Genomic DNA, 21591 nt, shown 5'->3' on the forward strand with positions numbered 1-21591 from the left:
TTTAAGTTTTAGTATCCACAAAAGGATGACAACATTTACCCCACAAGATTAGACAATTAAATGAAGACTTTTCTGACCACTGATACAGATATGAACTGCACTATTCAGGTATTCAGATGAGTGGACACTCTATACATAACTTATGGGATTTTCAAGGGTCATTTTGACTGTAGGATTTTTGCCTTACCTGCTGACATCAGAATCCTTGCTTAAGATGCAACTCCATTGTAAGCCTTTGAGTGAAAGTGGATCTAGTGTCTTCAGAAGATCTCCTCAGACTAGTTCTATAGTTGGGCTCAGGATAGTACACCCTAACTATGGAGATAAGTCTGATGGCTGCCCAGATCAAACAATAATATAATGCTTACTAATAAGAGCTACAGTTGGGGCAGAATGGCAATGAAGAGCAGCAGAATTCCAAAAGAACTGTCAACTGGTCATCCAGCAGATATTTTGTTTTCATTTACAAAGCAACAACCATAAACAATTTTTGTCAATCTGACACAATGGTTCATGTCAACATCTGGTTCTGACAACAATAAGAAACAATATTTCAAGGATTTCTGAGTACTTCATTTCAAAGTTTTATATTTACTATTTAGAATAACTCCTTGCAATAATTTTTAGGTATTATAAAATAGTTTAAAGGTAGTTAAGTTTAACCATGGTCAAAAAGAGGTAAAATATCATTAAAATGAGTAGCATTGCATAAATATATAGAGGTAGGTAAACTTTGTAGATGCTTTTACTTTGTAACCTAGATCCTAAAATCCAAGGAAAAGAATTGGATAAAATACAAAACTACAAGGGAGACAAATGAGTAGTGAATTGTCTTAACTTTTATTTGACTATTTTCATTTACAGTTCTGGCACTGACACTTTTTTTAAAAAAAGATTTAAATTTTATGTAAAGATTGAACTTCAATAAAATAACTTAAAAAACATTTACATATACATCACTAAATCTCCATAAAATATACAATACTTTTGATACAACTATAGGCTACAATGACTTTGAAGGAAATGATACATATTCATAATTTTTAAGAGATATCCCATGTGTCATATGTAGGAATAAATATATGGGATTTGCTAAGACATGTGGAGTATTAAACACTATATAACATGCATTCTCAGAAATTAAAATATACTTTTGAAAACATATTTTAAAAGCATAAACCTGTGTTTTCATTTAATCTAGATGTACATTAGAGCTTTTAAATAGAAATTTGAACATTTATTACAAATAAAAGATACTATAACATCAAGTGAGATATAGTCTAAAAGCTGCTAGGAACCAGTTTGGACATGTAGAATATAAATTTCAACTTTGGCTAGAGATAAGTATCATTTTTTTAACCTTCAAATGAGACGAAATAATGTTAAATTTGCTAAAATTTTAAAACTTGACAAAATATTGGTGGATTTAATTTTTAGTACTTGTAAGCTATATTTCTTTTTCCCATTTATATAGATATGATAAAATTAAGTGCATGGACTTAACTGTCTAAAATCAAAACATGAATATTACTGCTAAATGAAGGTAGATATTTAACATTCCATAGACCAAATCACTCAAGTGCAACAGACTGTGTTTTATACATACAAAGTAAAGATTTATAAGAATTACATTGTTTTACACTCACAAGCAAATTATGAGATAAAATTCTTTCATGTACTTCTGAACATCATTAACACTTACAAAATACCTCTCTGATGATTATTGGCACATGAAAATCTCCTTCTCTAAGAGATGATGTTTAAGAAAGTTGGTAGCAGTAAGCTGTTTGGCATTTTAAAATGATTGTTATTTCTAGAAAATAGCAGCAATATTGCTCACCCAGAAGAACTGAAAACTGATACATTGCTACAACCTGAATCACTTCATCAAATTAGCTTAACATTACTGTACATGAGGCTAAGAAAACAGATAGAAAGTGACAGAAAACAGGATGTTAAAACTAATGCAGAGAACAGTTCTGAGTCTCTTAACAGGCAGAAGCTACATATGAGCTGTAAATTTTACCCACAATTCAATACATTTTGGTATAAAGCACATATTATGAATTCTCTGCTTCCAGCATGGTATGTCATTCTTTTATTCGTAGTTACTGAAAATGTCTGAATTTGGCAACTTAAAACATGATACAACAACTGTATAAATGTCAGTTGTTAGGTACTTAGTATAATTTGAGATATTATAACTAAGAGAATAGTAAAAGAATCTGATTATAACAAAACATCTTATTTATTGTTCTTAATTACTGTGCTGATGAAATAAAGTCAAAACAATTTTCCCACTCCCCTTACTGTATTACAGTATTTATAAAATATATTAGTGTCATTAAACTAATGAGACTAGTGAGACTTTCTTAGATAACATGTGAAGAGTATTTTCTAGAATATTCTCCCCCCAAGATCTATGGATTATTATAGTACATTTCAGTTTTACTTTCTGATATAAAAGGAAAAGGATAAGTTGTCAACTTATATTTTTCCTATTAATTCTTCCTCTATATAACTGATTTTGAAATTATAGTAAACAATTTCTAAATTCTCTGCTTTAACAGATTTCCTATTTTAGAGTAAATAACTTAAGAAATAATATTTAGACTCTTTTATATTAAAATGGTTCAGTGGTAAAATAAAAATATGAAAAGCACTTGATAGCATTACTCTCATAGCATTTTCCATCTGGGAACTAACTACTGCATATGACTGGGAACAAAATTTCAAATGGAAATATTACCCTTTAAATCTAGTCTTAATTTAGATCTTTTACATATACATTAAACATCATGTTTTGGGCAATTATTGACTAAGGTGAAACAATCAAAATTATAAGAAATTTTATATTTAAGAAAAATATTAATACCAAATCTTTAAAATCTGACATCACATTTAGCTCTATGTGTTCAGACGCAGATGAAACGTTACATTCTCTTAAGTCTAGTGCAGATCTCACCAGCCATCCAGCTAAGCCTCAGTAGGGGTTATGACTGTCTTCCGTATATTTTCCTAAATCACAATATACCTCTATTAAATTTGCAGCATGTTTAGAAGGAAACATATAATTTCAGCTAAAAGCATGATGCTTAATGTGTTTTAATATGGTAGGTCAAATCATACCATATATAAATTGTCCTACAAAATATATATTTGATGATATTTCAAATGGAATGTTTTCAAGTTGATAGCGGTAGCCAAAGATGCTTGATAACTTAAAAGGTGCATAATACTAAAAAACCTGCAAAATTCAAACATTAAATTTTTAATATACTATAAATGTTCACTGAATCTAAAAATAATACCCTAATTGTATAAGGTTCCTTTTCAAGTAGTTATTAAAAAATTATAAATAATTCTTATACTGTGCCTCTCTTATACTTCAAAGATATGGAATATTATCTTTATCACTATATAAATAACAAGTAGTCCCTTATAGAAGGAATTGAGGAGAATAGAGGAAAAGAACTGTGGCTATTTTTCCCTGTTATTATGTGCATTTATGGATATAAAGTTGAAAACACCATTTGCTTATGTCAAGGAGAACAGGCTATGTTCTGCTTTAGGAAATAATGAGCCCAGGTGCTCCTTTAATAAAGTTACTGTGCATTCAGCTCAGCTGAGTATAAGCATATAGTTAAGGCTATGTATACAATAAAGAGAAGAATTGAGGCAATTATTTGGATAAATCAGGAAAACAAACTTCTAAAGAGATCATTTTATGGGTCTAAATACTTTTTCTCCACATTATATTCTGATATATTTTACCACACAATAGTTCATTTTCCGCTTCACTCTACCTGTGTGAAATATACAGATAATAAATTTCTTATGGGATAAGAAATATTGATACAATAATAACTTTCTCTATCAAAGCACATCTGCTTTTCTGGGGAAAATCAAAATCAATATCCCCTTAGAAATCAATTGCCAAAGTTCCTAATTCAAGGAAAGAAGCTCTCTAATTTTTTTTAGTTACATGAAATTATCAAAGGGAGAAAACTCTTTTTCGGCTGAAGGATTTTTAGGTTTAAAGAATGAACCTCCTTGGCTACATTCTCAGCTGTGATCACTGTGATAAGAACAAGCAAGAGAGACCAAACCATCTTGGAGACTGGCAGAAACATACTGAATTTACAGAGAGCCACTTTTTCACTCCAAAGAGTACCTTATTAGATATTTAGGGCTATTTTAAAATGCATCAAATGTATGCACTCTTAACTGACCACAGAAGAGTCATTCGTATTTCCACTGGAACTAGCAAGTAATTTTGTGAGTGAGTTTGTACATACTATATAGTTCTTAACATACGAGTGAAAATTGGAGTTCACTGATGAATGAGCATAAAAACCAATGAACACTTTGAAAAGATATTGTAGAAATGTAGTAAGTCAACATCTCTTAAAGGCATATTACATGAGAACCATTAATCTGTTCCAGTAGAAAATCCCAATTTTTAGACAAGGAGGAAAAAAATCCAAGCCAAGCATGAGACAAAGGAAAAACCCACAGACAAATCTATGTATCTTTTAATATAGAATGTCAGGTAAAATGAGAAAGGGTGTACAAAATAAAAATCAGTTTATGCTCTCAGAATTTAAAGGAAAAAAAAAGACGAGTACCGTAAGTAACAAAATGTGACAATTCCCTTAGGAAGAGTTAATAAAAAGTTAAGAAAAATAAAAGTCCCACTACTTAATTAAACAAACATCAGTAACAGCAGGATTATTTCTGCCACTGATTTTCTTCCTTCCTTTCTTGTTTCAGAAATTATTTGATTAAAAGAAGGGGAAAATTAGTCTGCTAGAAGTTATTTATATCACACAAATGAAGGCACAAATACTAGGACTCCAGAGTGGATGAGTGAAGGCATGGTGAATATCTGGTGATTTTGGCATGAACAAAAACTGACCCTGAAACACAGTTGAAGATCTAGTGCTATTTTGTGTTTACAGTTGCACACCTAAGTGACTAACTCAGGGTTAAAAATCTTTAAGGTCCATAAAAATCTTTTCTTTCTTACTTTCTAGCAATAAAATATACTTATCAAAACTTGCTAGCTAATCTGTGCAAATGTATACTTCTCACTGATGCAAAAAATATGTAGGAAAATAAACCCTAAAAGCCCTGCTTTTCATAATGTTCAAATGATCCTATACAGAGTCAGCTTCTGAAGAACTTTCCAGATATGAATTGGAGAGACAAACCAAAATGTGGGATCCAAAGGATATAAGGACAGCTGTGCCCCTGTAGGACGCACTTTTGAATTTGTTGATGAAAGCTTAAATGGAGTTTACTTTCTAATAGCTGATCACAGGTAAGCTCCGTGTCCTTAGGAGAATTTAGGGCCAACAGGCCATACTTTGACAGAAAATACCCTTGGACCATACTTTAGAATCCTCTGCTGTAAGTATATCACACATATATGATTTGGCTAGATTAGCACTGACTCAATTGCCACTAATAATTATATATAGTCTTAGGAAAAAAGGATTATCACGGAAATCACTGGGTATAATATTCATTTTAAACTATCTCAGGAAGGAATTATACACATTTGCTCAAAAACTATTAGTTTAAAATCTCTGTAGATTTTTTTTTACATCTCTGCTTGTGAAAAAAAATGTCATTGTGATTGTATCTTCCTTGGAATCAAATATTCTAGAATATAAAGTCATTCAAAACTAGACTGTGGAAAGAACCAGATTAAAAGCAGGGCAGTGAGGTCACCAATTGCTGTTCTTCTCTCCCAAGTTTGTTTAAATTACTAAATATATCAGCAGCTGACAATTATTCCACATCAGAAGCGTCATTGTCAGAAAGATGATAGTTACTTCCCTTCACCCGAATATATTCAATATATCTCCCTTCATCAGAATCTGAAGCACCACATGTACATAGCCTGTTGTCAAAGAGTGATTCAATTTCCTCTAATTTTTTCCCTTTGGTCTCAGGAAGACAGCCGTAGATGAAAAGGAGACCCACAGCAGCGAATCCAGCATAGAGGAAGAAGGCTCCTGCAATGGGAAATAATATATATGTATAGGTTTACATTGGAAACGTACTTGATTTTAACGGGTCAATCATGCATGACTGTGGTCTGAGCTGGAACCAAAAAATTGCTTCCAGCCTCGTTTATTCTAATTGTTCTAATGCTGTGAATATAATGCAATTTGTCTTTCTAAACTCAAGTCGTGTAATCACACTCAAGAAGAATGACAGACCAGGCTCAGATATAACTTCTGCTTTGAAGTCTTTCCTCACTTCCCTGGTTAGAGTTAATTGTGTTTTCACAAAACTCTGCTGAGGCAAAGTGGTATATAACAACCAAGAAGTATTATAATTAGGTAAATATATTTGTCTGTCTTGTCTACTAGACTTGAGGCACTTTGAGGGAGAAATTTCCTTCTCATTTGTCTTGTATTTCCAGAACCACATTCAATGACGATATTGCTGAATTCATGGGTCAATGCCCAAAGTCTGGAAGTCAACTTTGAGTTTTCTCTTACTCTCCCACCCAATACCCACTCTGTTAGAAAATCCTGTTGGATCTACCTTCAATCACAATCCAAAGATGACCACCTCTCACCATTCCTGGATATCTCTGGTCTTAAAAGACAAATGGCTGGAGAAAGGATATCAGATTGGGAGTTGGAAGATCTGGCTTAAGTCTTGCTATGTGGCTTCTAGACAGTCATTTAACCTCCTCCCTGGACCTCAGTTTCCTCATTAAGTAAAATCATTTCTCAGCTCCTATTTAAATTTATGGTTTAAATTATAATTCTGTTAAGTTTTACAACCCAAATCAGGACTGGTATAGGAAAGATGGTTATGAGACGCTTGAGGAGGAGACCAGAAAAAGTGGTCTCCTCAATGACAGAGTCTATGGCTTGTCTTTGGGTTCCTAGTACAGTGCAGACACATTGGAGTGTTTAGAGAATGAATGTTCTCTTGTTGACTGCCAGATGGAACTCACTGGGTAGCAGATCTGAAATAAAGGGCTATACTAGACGTCATGAAGACATATTTGAAAGTCAAGCTATAAGCTAAATAGTACAGCAATTAAAGAACTGAATAGTATTTCTCAGTTCTGCTGAATCATTACAGAATGTAGAAAAACATTACTAAAACTACTTTCTTAAAGTAGTTTTTATGCCTATAAAGTAGTTTAGTAGGCCTATAAGTAACCATTTCAGAAATGGTTCAGAAACAGAAACATTTCTTGGGAAGACTCAAGGAAAACTAGAGAGGAAAAATGCTGCTGAATTGGCCACTCCAAAGAATCTGCTCTTTGGAATGAGGAGCCATGAGAAAATAAAAGGGAAACAGAGGTAAACTATGAGACATTAGGAAAAATATGAAAGGGTTGACTAAACCAAGACATAATTTGTTAGATTAAATCATCAGAAGCTACATAATTCTTAAGGAGTGGGACCTGCATAAGTCAAATACTTTCTTTAATAAAAGTACAATTCCATTTACAAATATAAATAAATAAAATTACTTCATTTCAGTTTGGTTTACATTAAACACTTACTACAAGTTTATATATTTTTATGTCTTATACTTGATAATCAGAAAATAATAATAGGTCATCTGGAATGAATAGCTGAGTGTTATAGTGAGAGAAAGGCACCATGTCTCTGTAGACAGTGTAGGTCTGAAAGTCACAAAGTGATGCAGGCTGAATCCTTGAGCAGTTTCTTGAATTGTCTTGACCTTGTTTCCTGATCTGACAGGGAAAATAAATTCTGCCTGGCTAAACTGCAAAGAACAGAAAAAATGTATGCTACATTCCTATTAGAATTTTGGATGTTAGTTGCTCAAAAGAGTGATAGACAGCATTATTAAGTTTTACTAAATGACTAGGGAAGAATAGTTGCTAGTAAGATCAGCATGCCTAATAAATTGGTAATGTTTTCATCTAAAGGGTGATACTGACAAGCTAGCTCTTGGAGAATGTGGAATTTTGAGAAAAAAATGATAGGAGATGAAATCCTGTGTTCTGAATACAGATAAGCAAAATTGTGAACATAAGAAGAGAAACGGAATCTTCTGTGGGGAGGGGCAAAGAAAGGATGGCAATCATGTTGATAAGACAGAAAAAAAATAAGTGCAGAGGGTAAAACATTTTAGACCAAATCAGGACGCTAAACTCTAAAATGTCTAACAGAGTAAATATAGTCTATAGTCTGGCTTTATAAAATATAATGTTGAGAAATAGTCATCATCTTTCACAATTTAGGTACAGTGGCATGATTAGAAGTAACAAATCAAACCTGTTAGCACTAAATTCATACAGTCAAAAACAATTAGATGGATTACAAATATTCTTAAAGGCCATGAAGTTTCTTGTGTGTGAACCAGATTCCCAAAGCCAAATTAAGGAAATTCTATTCCTTTTATAAAAATCTGAGTAATCTAAAGAAGGCAAATGCCAAAATTGCGTATATGGGCTTCACTGGTGAGACCTGTGGTTAAGCCACAGAGGCGAGGTGTAGGCAGGCCTGGGAGGCTGTGACCTGCTCCATGTAATGGGCAAGACAATTATGTAACTCACTTTCTTAATTATGCCCCCTTGGAATGAAAATGAAAAAAATGTAACAAGTCTGTCAGGATTGTTAAAGAGTGCAGATATTCCTCAGCTTTATTCTAAAGGAAATAAATCTTATTAGAATCCTATATTAAGTTTCAGATTAAAACAAATATTTAATTGAATCATATAAAATGAGGAATTAAAGACCATGTTTGATTGAATTTCAGTACTTCAACACAGGAACTTTAATAATAATGCTCATCAAGGGATCTATTTAGTCACATGTGTTATAAATAAAGTGATATACTGGTGACATTTTAATGATAACTTTTAGTAATAAACATTACTGAATGGGGTCCAAGGCAGACCTTTCTAGGCAGTATAGTTTAGGAAGGAATCAAAACCTGAGGTCTTCAGAATGGCTGTCATCAAAAAGTCTACAAAGAATAAGTGCTGGAGAGGGTGTGGAGAAAAGGGAACCCTCCTGTACTGTTGGTGGGAATGTAAATTGATACAGCCACTATGGAGAACAGTATGGAGGTTCCTTAAAAAACTAAAAATAGAATGACCACACGACCCAGCAATCCCACTACTGGGCATATACCCTGAGAAAACCATAATTCAAAAAACATCATGTACCACAATGTGCATTGCAGCACTATTTACAATAGCCAGGACATGGAAGCAACCTAAGTGTCCATCGACAGATGAATGGATAAAGAAGATGTGGCACATATATACAGTGGAATATTACTCAGCCATAAAAGGAAACGAAACTGAGTTATTTGTAGTGAGGTGGATGGACCTACAGTCTGTCAAACAGTTTAGTAAGTCAGAAAGAAAAAAACAAATACTGCATGCTAATACATATATATGGAATCTAAAAAAAAAAAGGTTCTGAAGAACCTAGGGGCAGGACAGGAATAAAGACGCAGATATAGAGAATGGACTTGAGGACATGGGGAGGGGGAAGGGTAAGCTGGGACGAAGTGAGAGAGTGGCATGGACATATATACACTACCAAATGTAGAATGGATGGCTGGTGGGAAGCAGCTGCATAGCACAGGGAGATCAGCTCGGTGCTTTGTGATCACCTACAGGGTTGGGATAGGGAGAATGGGAGGGAGACGTGAGAGGGAGGGGATATGGGGATATGTGTATACATACGGCTGATTCACTTTGTTATACAGCAGAAGCTAACACACCATTGTAGAGCAATTATACTCCAATAAAGATGTTGGAAAACAAAAATAACTTGAGGTCTTATGAAACAATAAGAAAGGAAGTAAAAGAAGACATGAATATTTCCAGAGAAATACATCATTATGGTGCATATTTGTTAAATCAGGAATATAAACATATACCTTACATAAATCAGTAACCTATAGATTAAAATATAGAGCAATAAATAGGGAAAATCTAACCTGAGCTGAGATACTGTTCCACTAGTGAGGACCTAATGGACAGTGTGCTGACCTGATAGAAGCTTGGCTTAATGCAAAGCAAAAAGCTTCTTCCAAGGAGATATTTCTGAAAGAAGCCTGGCTATGCCATATTTAAATTTTGCTTCTGTTGCCTCATGTTTTTCTGACAGAATTTATTCAAGGAAGAGGTGCTTTGCTATCAAAAGTCTTACCACATAGACTTTTATTATTTGGTCTATGACTTTCTATTAAAAAATGCTTTCTCAAGATATTAGTCTATATTTAGGTCTTCATATATTTAAGTGTTCTCAAGAATCAGAAAATATGGATAAATATTGTGTTCATATTTATGCTGTTAGGAAGATAAGCTTACAAATTTATGTAAAACATTTTAATTGCCAAATGGGATAAGGCTGAATATACTAAATATATATCCAGTTTAAAATGCCAGCGCATTCCCTTTCCAAGAAAATAAATATTTCTAAATGTCCCTAATGGTGATCAGCAGAGAGAGGAGTTTTATAAAGATAAAAAAAGCATTAGATAAATAGTTTTAAATAAAAGCAAATATCAATTCAGCATGTTCAGAAGACAGGAGGAATAGACTTTTATAATGTTTCCTCATATTCACCATTCATCTAAAAGTTCATCCGTGTAATTATTCATTTGACAAATACTTCTGAGCGCTTATTAAGTGAATAGGATGCCCTGGAGGGCACTGGGAATATAATGGTGAACAAAGCGTAATCCTGGCCTAAGCTCAAGGGGTTTATGGTCCAGTAGTGAGGGGTGGGGTAGGGGAGCTGACAAATAAACCTGTTCTTACAAAAAGGAATTATAATTAGCCAGAACATGGGATGGGGTGAGATGAGGTGATAGGGGATGGGATCAGAGAATGGACTAAGCAATAGGCATTCAATATACAATCACAGAGGCTCATGAGAAGATTAGAATGAAAACCTCCTATTTCATCATTTAGAATCCAATCACAGCTATAAACTCATACAGTGAAGAAATCCTCTTGCTAAAAAGCCAAAATCATTTCATTTTAGCAAAGATAAACTTGAAGTAGCTTCTCAAAGTTTTTTCCTAACTCAGTCACTTCTCAAGATTGTTTTCTTCGAGGTACGGTCTCCACACATTTTCACTTGAACACTTCTGCCACATTTATAGTTTTGGCAGTGGTAAGCGCTGGCCTCAGTGGATCCTGAAATGCTTTGGCCTGAACAGCACAGATGACAGAGCGGAAGGCATAACTCATAGCACAGCATTTGGGGGAGCTACTTTAACCCTACTTCCACTCTTGGATACCACTCCATCCCTGTTATGAGACATCTTCAAGCATTAGCCCTAGACTCCTGCAGTTTTCTACCATTCTCTGTTTATGTTTTTTCATTAAACTAAAGGCCTTGCTGTGAAGATTTCCAACTGGGGAGATAGCTGGGAGATGTCTGGGTCTGAAGTGTAGGCGGGTGGGTGAAGGCTATAAGCAATACTGCTTAGGAAAGGAGAGTTCCTCTTATCTTTTCCCAGAAACATTGCCAAGGACTGTGGGGAATAAGAAAGCCATATAGAGAATTTATAATAGCAAAAATATAACCATCTAATCTTTCAATCACAAATGATAGCATATCTAAAAATAGAGTAGGAAAATAAAAATGAAACTATAGCTGGAAAAAATATTCTCTTACCATAGTATGTAAGATACTCTGCTGTGTGTAAAAATGTCAATGAAACCAGAACATTGAAAATCCAATTTATTCCAGATGAACATGCATTTCCTGTACTTCTTGCCCAAAGGGGATATATTTCAGAATTCACAGTCCAAGGCATTGGTCCCATTCCTGAGAAATATAAAATGAATTTCAGTAAATGTAGTAAGTAATTTAAAAGCGTTTTTCTCCTCTAAATAGAGACAGTTTAATTAACATAACAATAATAACAACAAAGCCTTTGTTTACCAGGTGCGAAGAAAACAAGATATAAAATAAGGCCCAGAAGTGCAGTCCAGGAGTATGGAGTAGGGCAGAAATTGTAAGCCCAAAATACTTCTTCTGTTTTGAATTTGGTTTCATTTTCACACCTGAAAAATAATGCAATATAAATATAAACTTAGGGTTTTAGGGTATAGTTGCAGAAATTCAGTGTGATCATCTAGAAGGTATTTGGAAGTTCCTTAATCTCATTAAGGAAAAGAATCCAACATGTTTCTCTTGAAAAAAAATTTAAGATTTAAATAGGAGGATTAGATATGTAAGCTGACATAAAACTTTTTAGAGCTGAATATGATTCAAGAACAACACATTGTACATTCAACTCAACAGCAAAAAAACAATCTGAGTGAAAAATGGGCAGAGGATCTGAATAGACACTTTTTGAAATAAGACATACAGATGGCCAACAAGTACATGAAAAGGTGCACAACATCACTATTCATCAGGTAAATGCAAATCAAAACCACAATGAGATATCGTCTAACATCTGTTAGAATGACTATCATCAAAAAGACAAGAAATAGGGCTTCCCTGGTGGCGCAGTGGTTGAGAGTCCGCCTGCCAATGCAGGGGACATGGGTTCGTGCACCGGTCCGGGAAGATCCCACATGCCGTGGAGCAGCTAGGCCCGTGAGCCATGGCCGCTGAGCCTGCGCGTCCGGAGCCTGTGCTCCGCAACGGGAGAGGCCACAACAGTGAGAGGCCCGCGTACTGCAAAAAAAAAAAAAAAAAAAAAAAAGACAAGAAATAAAAAGTGTTGGTGAGGATAAGGAGAGAAGGGAACCCTCGTGCATTGTTGGTGTGAATGTAAATTGGTGCAGCCACTATGGAAAACAGTGTGGAGATTCTTCAAAAACTTAAAAATAGAACTACCATACGATCCAGCAATTCTACTTCTGGGTATTTATCAGAAGTAAACAAAAACACTAACTTGAAAAAATATCTGCACTCCCATGTTCACTGCAGCATTATTTTCAATAGCTGAGACATGGAAACAACCTAAGTATCCATCAATGAATGAATGGATAAAGCAAAATGTGGTGTATATATATAGTATATACATATATATAGTATTCAGCCATTAAAAGATGGAAATCTTGCCATTTGAGACAACATGGATGGACCTTGAGGGCATTATGCTTAGTGAAATAAATCAGAAGAAAGACAAATACCATATGATCTCACTTATATGTGTAATCTTAAAAAAAACAAAAATAAAAAAGAGCTCATAGATACAGAGAACAGATTGGTGGTTGCCAGGGGTGAGGGGTAATGTGAGGTGAAAATGGGTCAAAAGGTACAAATTTCCAGTTATATAATAAATGAGTCATGAGGATGTAATATATGGCATGGTAGCTATAGTTAATAATACTGTATTGCATAAGAGAGTAGATCTTAAAAGTTATCATAAGAAAAAAACGTAAATATGTGTGGTGACGGATGTTAACTAGACTTATTGTGTTGATTTCCCAATATATTCAAATATTGAATTATTGTGTTGTACACCTGAAACGAATATAATGTCGTATATGTAAAATATACCTAAAAAAAATGAGTTTCATACCCATTTCGCATGTCAGACATGATTTCCAGTTAGTCCTTGAAGGCTGCAGCAACAGTTTAAAACCACTGAGAGTAAGGAGGTTGTGGTAGAAAGCTTTAGATTTTGCAGTTAGGACAAAATTCAAATTCCAGAACCAGACTTTTTTCATTTGTTAAATGGGGTATAATGCCTAACAGGTAATTTTAGGGATTAGAAGGGTCACCTGGAAAGGGGTGATAGGGGAATCTGGGCAGGGAGCAATGCTTATTTCTTATTCAAACTAACCCTTTACTTTCCTGCTGTGTGTACTTGCTTCTCTATCAGTCACTCCCTGCTGACTTTGCTTCCTAGTTCTACTAGGAAGCAAAGTCTATTGTTCTAGACTGATTCTCAAGTTGAACTTCCAATTCTTTACCTTAATTGAAATTTGAATTGCACCTGAAGACACGATCAGCCTGAAAAAGTTTCTTATCCTTTACTGTCATTTTTTATGCTATTGTTTTCTCTCTACCAACCTCTATTTTTGAACCTTGACATCTAAGCCCTGTCCTTATTGCTGTGTTTATGACCTCCATCATAACACCCCATCTGACTTGATGCCTGGTCAGTCATCTTCTCCATCCCTCTCATCCTCTGCCACATTCATTTATGTCTACTTCTGGCCTGTCTGATACCTTGGCTTCATAGTTCCTTATTTAACCTCTGAAACTGAGGAAAGGGCATTATAATTAGCTTGATTTGGGACTATTTTACTTCAAAATTTTACTGTTTTACTTCTCAAACTTAGAGCATTCCGTTTCTGATTACAAGCACTTTATTTCTTCATTTCTGGTAGCTTGTTCCACACCCAAATTACAATCTTTAGATTCTACACTTCTCTCAGTATTCATTCACATCACTGCTTAGACCATGATGCCAATACTGTCTTTGCTGACCTCTAGAATCCATCTTTCATTCCTCCATGCTTGCCTGTCATTCTCACAGTTTCAGTTCCCAACCCTCTGCGGGACCATTAACTTCCTTTAATAACAGCTTTTCAGAAGCTGGGCAAAATTATGAAACCATGCTGCTGAATTCTATTAAAAGTTCATGCTATTTCTTCTCAGTTGGGTTCCTAATTATGCTTATTTTTATCCTTTATTGTCTTCTCTACTGAATTTTCTGCTTATTTCAGAGTAGACATTGAATAAACTTTTTGTCAACTGCTGCCTCAATTAATTAAAATATTTCTTACTATCCTCTAGTTATGAACTCTTTCCCTCTCTTTCTGGGTGTGAAGAACTTGCCTCCATCTTTAAGACAATTGAGGACTTTCAATTTGAATACGCTCAATTGTTCTCTACTGGACCTCTACTTTTCTATATTTTATTTCAGATTCTTCTCCTACCTAGAATGGTAACATGTCCCTTTCTAAGGTCTGCCCTTCCTATTAGTGGGCCTACATCTCATTCTCCTTCTGTCTCCTCTGGGGTCATGTTCCATCAGTAGTCAATTCTCTTTATGCTATCTTTAGTTTGTTCCTACTTGAGCCTACCCTTCTGTTTACAACACAAAAAATTACTCCTATTAAAATTTTTCATCCCTCTCATATTACTACTACTAGCTCATCTGAAATTACAAAGAGTTTATACTAGTGAGCTCTATATCCTTACTATGCACTCTTTCCTACACAAGCCCATTTCCCCACCTACTCAGACACTTTCTTGATTCTTATTCAGTCCCTGTTTTTTTCCGAATCTGCTCACCCCAGAATCGATGACCTCCTAATCCCCAAATGCACTTATCTTGCCTTAATTCTGAGGCTCTTTGATTACCCTGTGGTGGTTGATACTGCTGAAATCCTTCCTTCTCTTTCTCCTTTGCTTTCATATCTATATATCCATCTCAACTCTCTGATACATATGTCTTCATTGCTTTTTAAAATGCCTCTTCCTCCCCTCAGCCTCTAAACATAGGTGTTCTCTAAGGTTCTGGTTTGGAGCTTATACCCTCTCCCTTAATCATCTCATCTAATTTTAGGGACTTTTGATCTCCACATGGATGCTCCCTGCCTTGACCTTTTCCTCAAGCTCCATTTAATAGAATTTATATATCTGCTGAATATCCATATCTAGATTTCCTGCTATGGCTACAATGGAACGCATTGTCTACTCCAGGAGGCAGAGTGAGGCTGTTCTGAGTTCAACTCATGACTCTACCACTTATAAGCTCACTCATTCAAAAATTTATATAATGAACACTTTTTTATGGTCAGACATTAGAGATAGAGCTATGAACAAAATAACCCTTTGCACTTATGGAAATGATGGTTTAGTGGGCACAGGCACAGTTCTGTTTTCTGATCTGTAAAATAGGGGAAAGGACTATTTTCATAGGCTGTTGGCAACATTAAATGTGATTATGCGTACTGAGTGCTTAGCACACTGCCTGGCATGTAGTGTATGCACAATAAATAGTTACTTTAATAGTGCTTCTCACGACGTTTCTCTTAGTTGAAATGGAGTTGAAATCTTGGAGTTATCTTCAATATCTTCTTATCCATCTCTCTTTAAATTCTCTATACTTTTAGGTCCAAGTAAAGAAGGGTGGCCACGACTATGAGCTCTGGGACTGCCATCCTACTTTCAAATCTAGGTTAGGACACCCAGATTTGAAGCTCATATGTATGTGATCTAGGCACTTAACTTTTAAAAGCCTGTATCCTCACCTGTGAAATAAGGATTTTCCTGGCACCTACGTCAAAGAGATATTTTGAGGCATATATGAGTTAATGTATGCAAAGAATTTCAAAAGAAATCATAGTTATATTTCCTAGACGTAATTTCTTGAATCTAACTCTTCCTCTCTATGTGCATTCATACCACCCTAATTCAGACTCTTGAGGGTTTGTTTCACCAACTGTATCTGTCTGTGGCAGACTCTAGAGTAGACACTCTATGACCCATGTTTCCTGATGTTCACACTCTTGGATTATCCTCTCCCCTTAAGTGTGGGGGTGACCTTTGACTTGTTGGTTACAAACCAACAGAATGTGGCAAAAGTGACAGGACACATGTGATTAAAATTACAGTGCTATTTAGCTGAAGTCTCTCACTCCCTTGCTGGCTTTCAAAAAGCAAGCTGCCACGTTACGGAATGCCAGTGTTGGAATGCTCATGGCAAGAACTGAGAGAAGTCTTTAGGAGCTGAGGGTAGCCTTTGTGACAGCTAGCAAGAAACTGAGTCCTTGATACAAAAGTTACTGAATTCTGCTAACAAAAGCTAATCCTTTCCTAGTTGAGCCTCAGATGAAATCACAGCCCCAGTCAACACTTTGATTGTAGCCTGTGAGACCCTAAGCAGAGGACATACCTAAGCTGTGCCTAGACTCCTGACCCACAGAAACTGATATCATAAATGTTGGTTGTTTTAAGCTGCTAAGTTTGTGGTAACATTGTTATGCAGCAATAGAAAACAAATACAGTTTCTGAATTATTTTTCCTGCTTCTAGCATTGCTTTCTTCAAACTACTACCCCATCAAGTTGAGCTCTTTAGAGCATTGTTCTTGCCACCTCATTGCTCAAAAGCCCTCATCCTCCTTATTCCAAATGTCTATGAAACGGGGCCTGCAAAATTTGGCTGTAGCCTACCTTATCCGGTGCTGTTGTATACAATCTCTTTCTCCAACTAAACTAGACTACTTATTTTCTGAACCTACCTTCCAGACCCAGCATCTTCTACTCATGCCATTTCCTCTAACTGAAAGCAAATTCTCACTCCTGATCTCCACTATCAAAATCTACCTCAGCCCTCAAGGCTAGTACAGATGCCACCCATTCACTTGTCTGAAATATTCTCTCCCTCCTCTCAAGCCTTTTCATTTTCCTCATCTGTATTGTTATCACATAGTGCTCTGTATTATGCTCTCTGAATATACTCCCTCTTCTACTGTCCTGAGCTCTCATCCCAGGCAGCATAGCACAAAGGTTAAGGACACAGGGTCTAGAGTCAGGCTGCATGGTTTTGAATCTCAGTTCTGCCACTTATCCACTGTTTAACTTTGGGCAAGGTACTTAACCTCTTTGTACCTTGGTTTTCTAATCCGTAAAATGAGAGTCTCTAATAATAGACTTGTTACAAAGATTAATTGCTCAGCACAAAGAAAGCAAGTTATCTAGGTGTTTGCCAAAGAATAGTCATTTTTGTGTCGCCCTTCTAAAAATCTCAACCTCTAGTCCATAATAGTACTCTGTATAGAGAAATATGCTCATTGAATGATGAATGAAGCATACATTTGTTTAATGCTGCATTAAACAGCATTAGAAATCCCCTGATCAATAATCCTCCACCTTCACTTCCCACTAGTCAAATAGTCTTTTGGGTTGTGGACATCTTAAAATGAGAAAATAGGATAGAAAGTGGGAGAGGGGAGGGGAATGATGGGAGAAAGGGATGGAGGGGGAAGAAAGGGAAGAGACAGGCTGCTGTGGAGGGAAATGCTTGCAAATAATCAAATCACTAAAATTCACTGAAAAATTCTATTTACTATTTACACTGATTATTATCAAAGTTCCTTGCATGATCGCTTGCTGGAACAATGGAAAGCAGGATATTTTCTGGTAGACTCTGTGCTTGCTGTGATGTAGCTTTTAACCATCTGGACACACATATTTATATGCATAAAAGGCTAACTCCTCTTCATCCTCATGCTGATTTTAGGAAAGCACTGCAGGCATGGACCTGGCAGAGTTACATACCCAGCAATACGTAGATAGCTATTGACTAAGAATGTGACATCATACATGACCTTCAAAATATAAACGCTAGGAATTCCAACTAAAAAATAAAAAATGTATATTCCAAGTGCTATTGCAAAATACCCTAATGTCTTCCTGGCTCACTGACTGCTGGTGGAAGAACACAATGCTCTGGGGAAAGAACAAAAATACTCTGACATCAGTGTGTGGGTTGGGATAAGAAAAAGTCATACTAGAGCACATCCTAGAGCAAAACCAGAAAATAATTACAATAATGGCAGCGGTGCAGATAGTGCTGCAGTGGACAAAGCAGAAGAATCATATGCAAGCAGGCAAAATAGGTCTCATTTTGGCAGAGTGAGAGAACTACTTTTTACTAGCAGACTAGACTAACACCTGATATGTAGACCAAAAAAATGATTAGTTCCCTGTTCCAGCCATGGAGCCCACAGTGCTTCCCTTAATAATGCATCTAGAAATTAACAGCCTTCTTTGAAGGTAGAACAATCCTCCCTTGCCTACTCAACACCCACCCCCAAATCAGTTCATACGTAGAGCTATTTCTGCCTATTTTTTGGTGTTACTTTTCCATCAGATCTCTAAAGAGTTTTGAACCAAATAAATAACCAAAGGAACTAAGTGGTGCAATTGCTCTTGCCACAATTAACCATAAGGAACTTATTATTTGCTTCCTACAGAGGATATGCTTTTTGTTTTGTTCCTTTATTTACTATGATGAAATTATTTAAGTGCTTCAGGTTCATGTATGGGGGATGGGTGAAAATACAACTTGTATTTATAGCACAAAACTTCTAATTTTACCTATCCAATCCTAATCATTGAGAAATCTACAGAACTTTGCCACCTTCCCAAAAGAGTTTATAAAAGACCTGGGGTTTTGGAGAAGGGAAGGGACAGCTTACTACGATTTGTGTGACACATCTACCATTCTTCTACTGGGTTTACTGCACATGCTTTACTCATCAATTCATTACGTAGAAGTGTGAGTGAAGCATGATTTCATCTCCAATTCCTGATGCAGGACTGTGGTTTCTTTGAACAAGATCATTAAGCTATCACCTCAAAACACAATGGATACTGCTAAGGGTTAAATTTAATAGTTCTTTATCCATAGGAATTTATGATCTGATTACACATTTATAGTCTGATGCTGGTGGTAGAGAGGTACCTAGAAAAAGGATAGAGTATCTCCCCAGGAAAGGACAGCTTCACTTTTGTCTGAGGAGAAATAAAGAAACACAACACCAATCAATCAGAGGACTAGGATGATATAAATTTAGAAATAACCCTAGCCATGAGAAATTTCAAATCAGCAAAGCGACCAGAAAAAGTTACTCTTACAAACCTGAATCATTACTACTCAGAGAGTGTAATTTCTGTTCACTAGTATAATTCCTGTATAATAAACTAACATGATTATGTCATAATTATGACATAATTATGTCATAATTATGTCAATTATGACAATAAACTTATGTCAAGCATAAGTTGAACTGCAACATAGCATTTAAACTCTAACGTATCTGTAGTTGAATAATTTTAGGAAAGTATGGCTCCCGAGCTTGCAGTATGCAGACCATGATGAACATCTTGGCCTTGGATAATTTTCTATTGTCAAACCTTTTCCCCTGTTTTCATGTTTTACGTTTTTCCTGCAGAGGACTGTCACATAAAGGCAAGTTGAGAAAAAAATCACCTCTTATCTTTTGTTAATTACTATTATTTTCTGGTAAAAATAAAACCTTTAGAATTACTGAGATGATTAAACATGGACATCGGTAAATTTCAAAAGCACTAGAAGTTTGGAACTAAAAGCCATTTTTATTGAATAATAAAGAATTAATAAAGTTTTATTTATATATAAATCACTGTATATAAACCATTTACCAGTATGTTGGCTAGCTTATACGTCCTAAATATGTGAAAAAGATGGACAGAATATGAGTGGGCAAGCAAATGAAAATAATGATAATACTTAAAGCTGATGAAGATACAGTGGTATTGGTATATCTCTAATTCTGGTAAGAATTTAAGTTAGTATAACTTCCTCTTGGGATGAAATCTGGCAGTTTTATGTAAGAATATTCACACCCAAATATTCCTGGCCCAAAGTTTCGTTCCTAAAATTTATCCTTAGAAAATGATCTATATGGAAAAATATTATATGCTGATATACTTTCACTGTACTTTTATTTATCACAAGCATAACATAGTTAAATAATTAGAAAAATTGCAGATATACTACAATGGAGGGTAGTTAAGTCAATTAAGGTACCATAACTGAATAGAATAAAGAAGCCATTAAAATAATAATTATAAAGTAAGTTGGGCCAAGCCACAAAGGATGGTCTGGGTTTGAAGATTGGTCAAAATGTCTTAGATTTAACTTCAGTTACTTTCATTTTGGTATCAAACTGGCAAACAAACAGTACAATGGATGCACAATTAAGGACCCAAGTAAGAGGACATGGTCCCCTGTTGCCTTTCTGGCCCCTCCCAGACTTGTCTCTGAAGTTCTGTGCTCAGTGTAGAGTAAAGAATCTGCCAAGTCAGAGGAGCCCTGAACTCTGCCTTGGAGAGAGCTCATATTAGCATTCAGGGTTCAACCCCATTTCTGTGTAAGAAAAATTTTCCACTGTATTGCTTAATAAGAAAATACTTCGTTCTTTTTCTTACTGCATCATCACACCTACAGCCAGCCTGGTCGTGGTCCACTTTGTAAAGATTACCTGGGAACATGGAAAATGCCATGAAGTTGGCAGTATAGGGGATATCAAACTCAAAGTATTATCTAGGATATAGGTTATATGGGTAAGAGTAAATGGAAACATGGAAAATTGGGGGGAAAGTAAATCTATTAAGATGATGATTGTTTTCACTTTTGAATTTATAGTTGTGACAGTGTCGCTCTGACAAGGTGGGAAAACCTTTAGTGACTCATAGACAACTAATCCTGGGATTCTTCTTCCATTTTTTTCACTCTAAAATTTTTCCCATAGTAAAGGCAGACATTAAAGTTATTAGCTATTCTTCTGCTTTGACTGGCACTGAAAGGAAGGGAAATCTTGCCTTTGAATTACATACCTTCTCCATCACGCTGTTACCCAAAAGGGTTCAAAAGCTTTGGTTTGCATATTTATATGCCATAGTCATCACTATACTGCTTCTCTTCTCAGGAGTCTCACAGGGCCTGCCTCTATCCACATCTTGGGGGTCTGCCATGTGCAAATGGTAATGTTCTGTCCCACAAACTGCCTGCCTAGCTCTAACTATGTTTGACACCAAGGCTGTCAATAGCCTTGGCATAGGGTGGATGCTTTATACCAGAGA

At 35.6% G+C, this 21591-nt stretch overlaps 1 protein-coding gene across 1 annotated transcript in view; it reads right to left on the reverse strand.

The window, feature by feature from the left end:
* Positions 1–829: 829 nt before the first annotated feature.
* Positions 830–21591, reverse strand: part of SLC2A13 (solute carrier family 2 member 13) — a 427729-nt gene continuing 406967 nt past the window's right edge. Inside the window, exons 8-10 of the mRNA XM_060024584.1 lie at positions 11928–12049; positions 11658–11810; positions 830–6023 (exon numbers count right to left, since the gene is read on the reverse strand). Coding sequence (XP_059880567.1) covers positions 5797–6023; positions 11658–11810; positions 11928–12049 — 502 coding nt within the window. The 3' untranslated portion in view covers positions 830–5796. The remainder of the gene's footprint in view (positions 6024–11657; positions 11811–11927; positions 12050–21591) is intronic.

This window comes from Delphinus delphis, chromosome 11, assembly GCF_949987515.2.
Source record: "Delphinus delphis chromosome 11, mDelDel1.2, whole genome shotgun sequence".
In the NCBI taxonomy this organism is placed as follows: domain Eukaryota; kingdom Metazoa; phylum Chordata; class Mammalia; order Artiodactyla; family Delphinidae; genus Delphinus; species Delphinus delphis.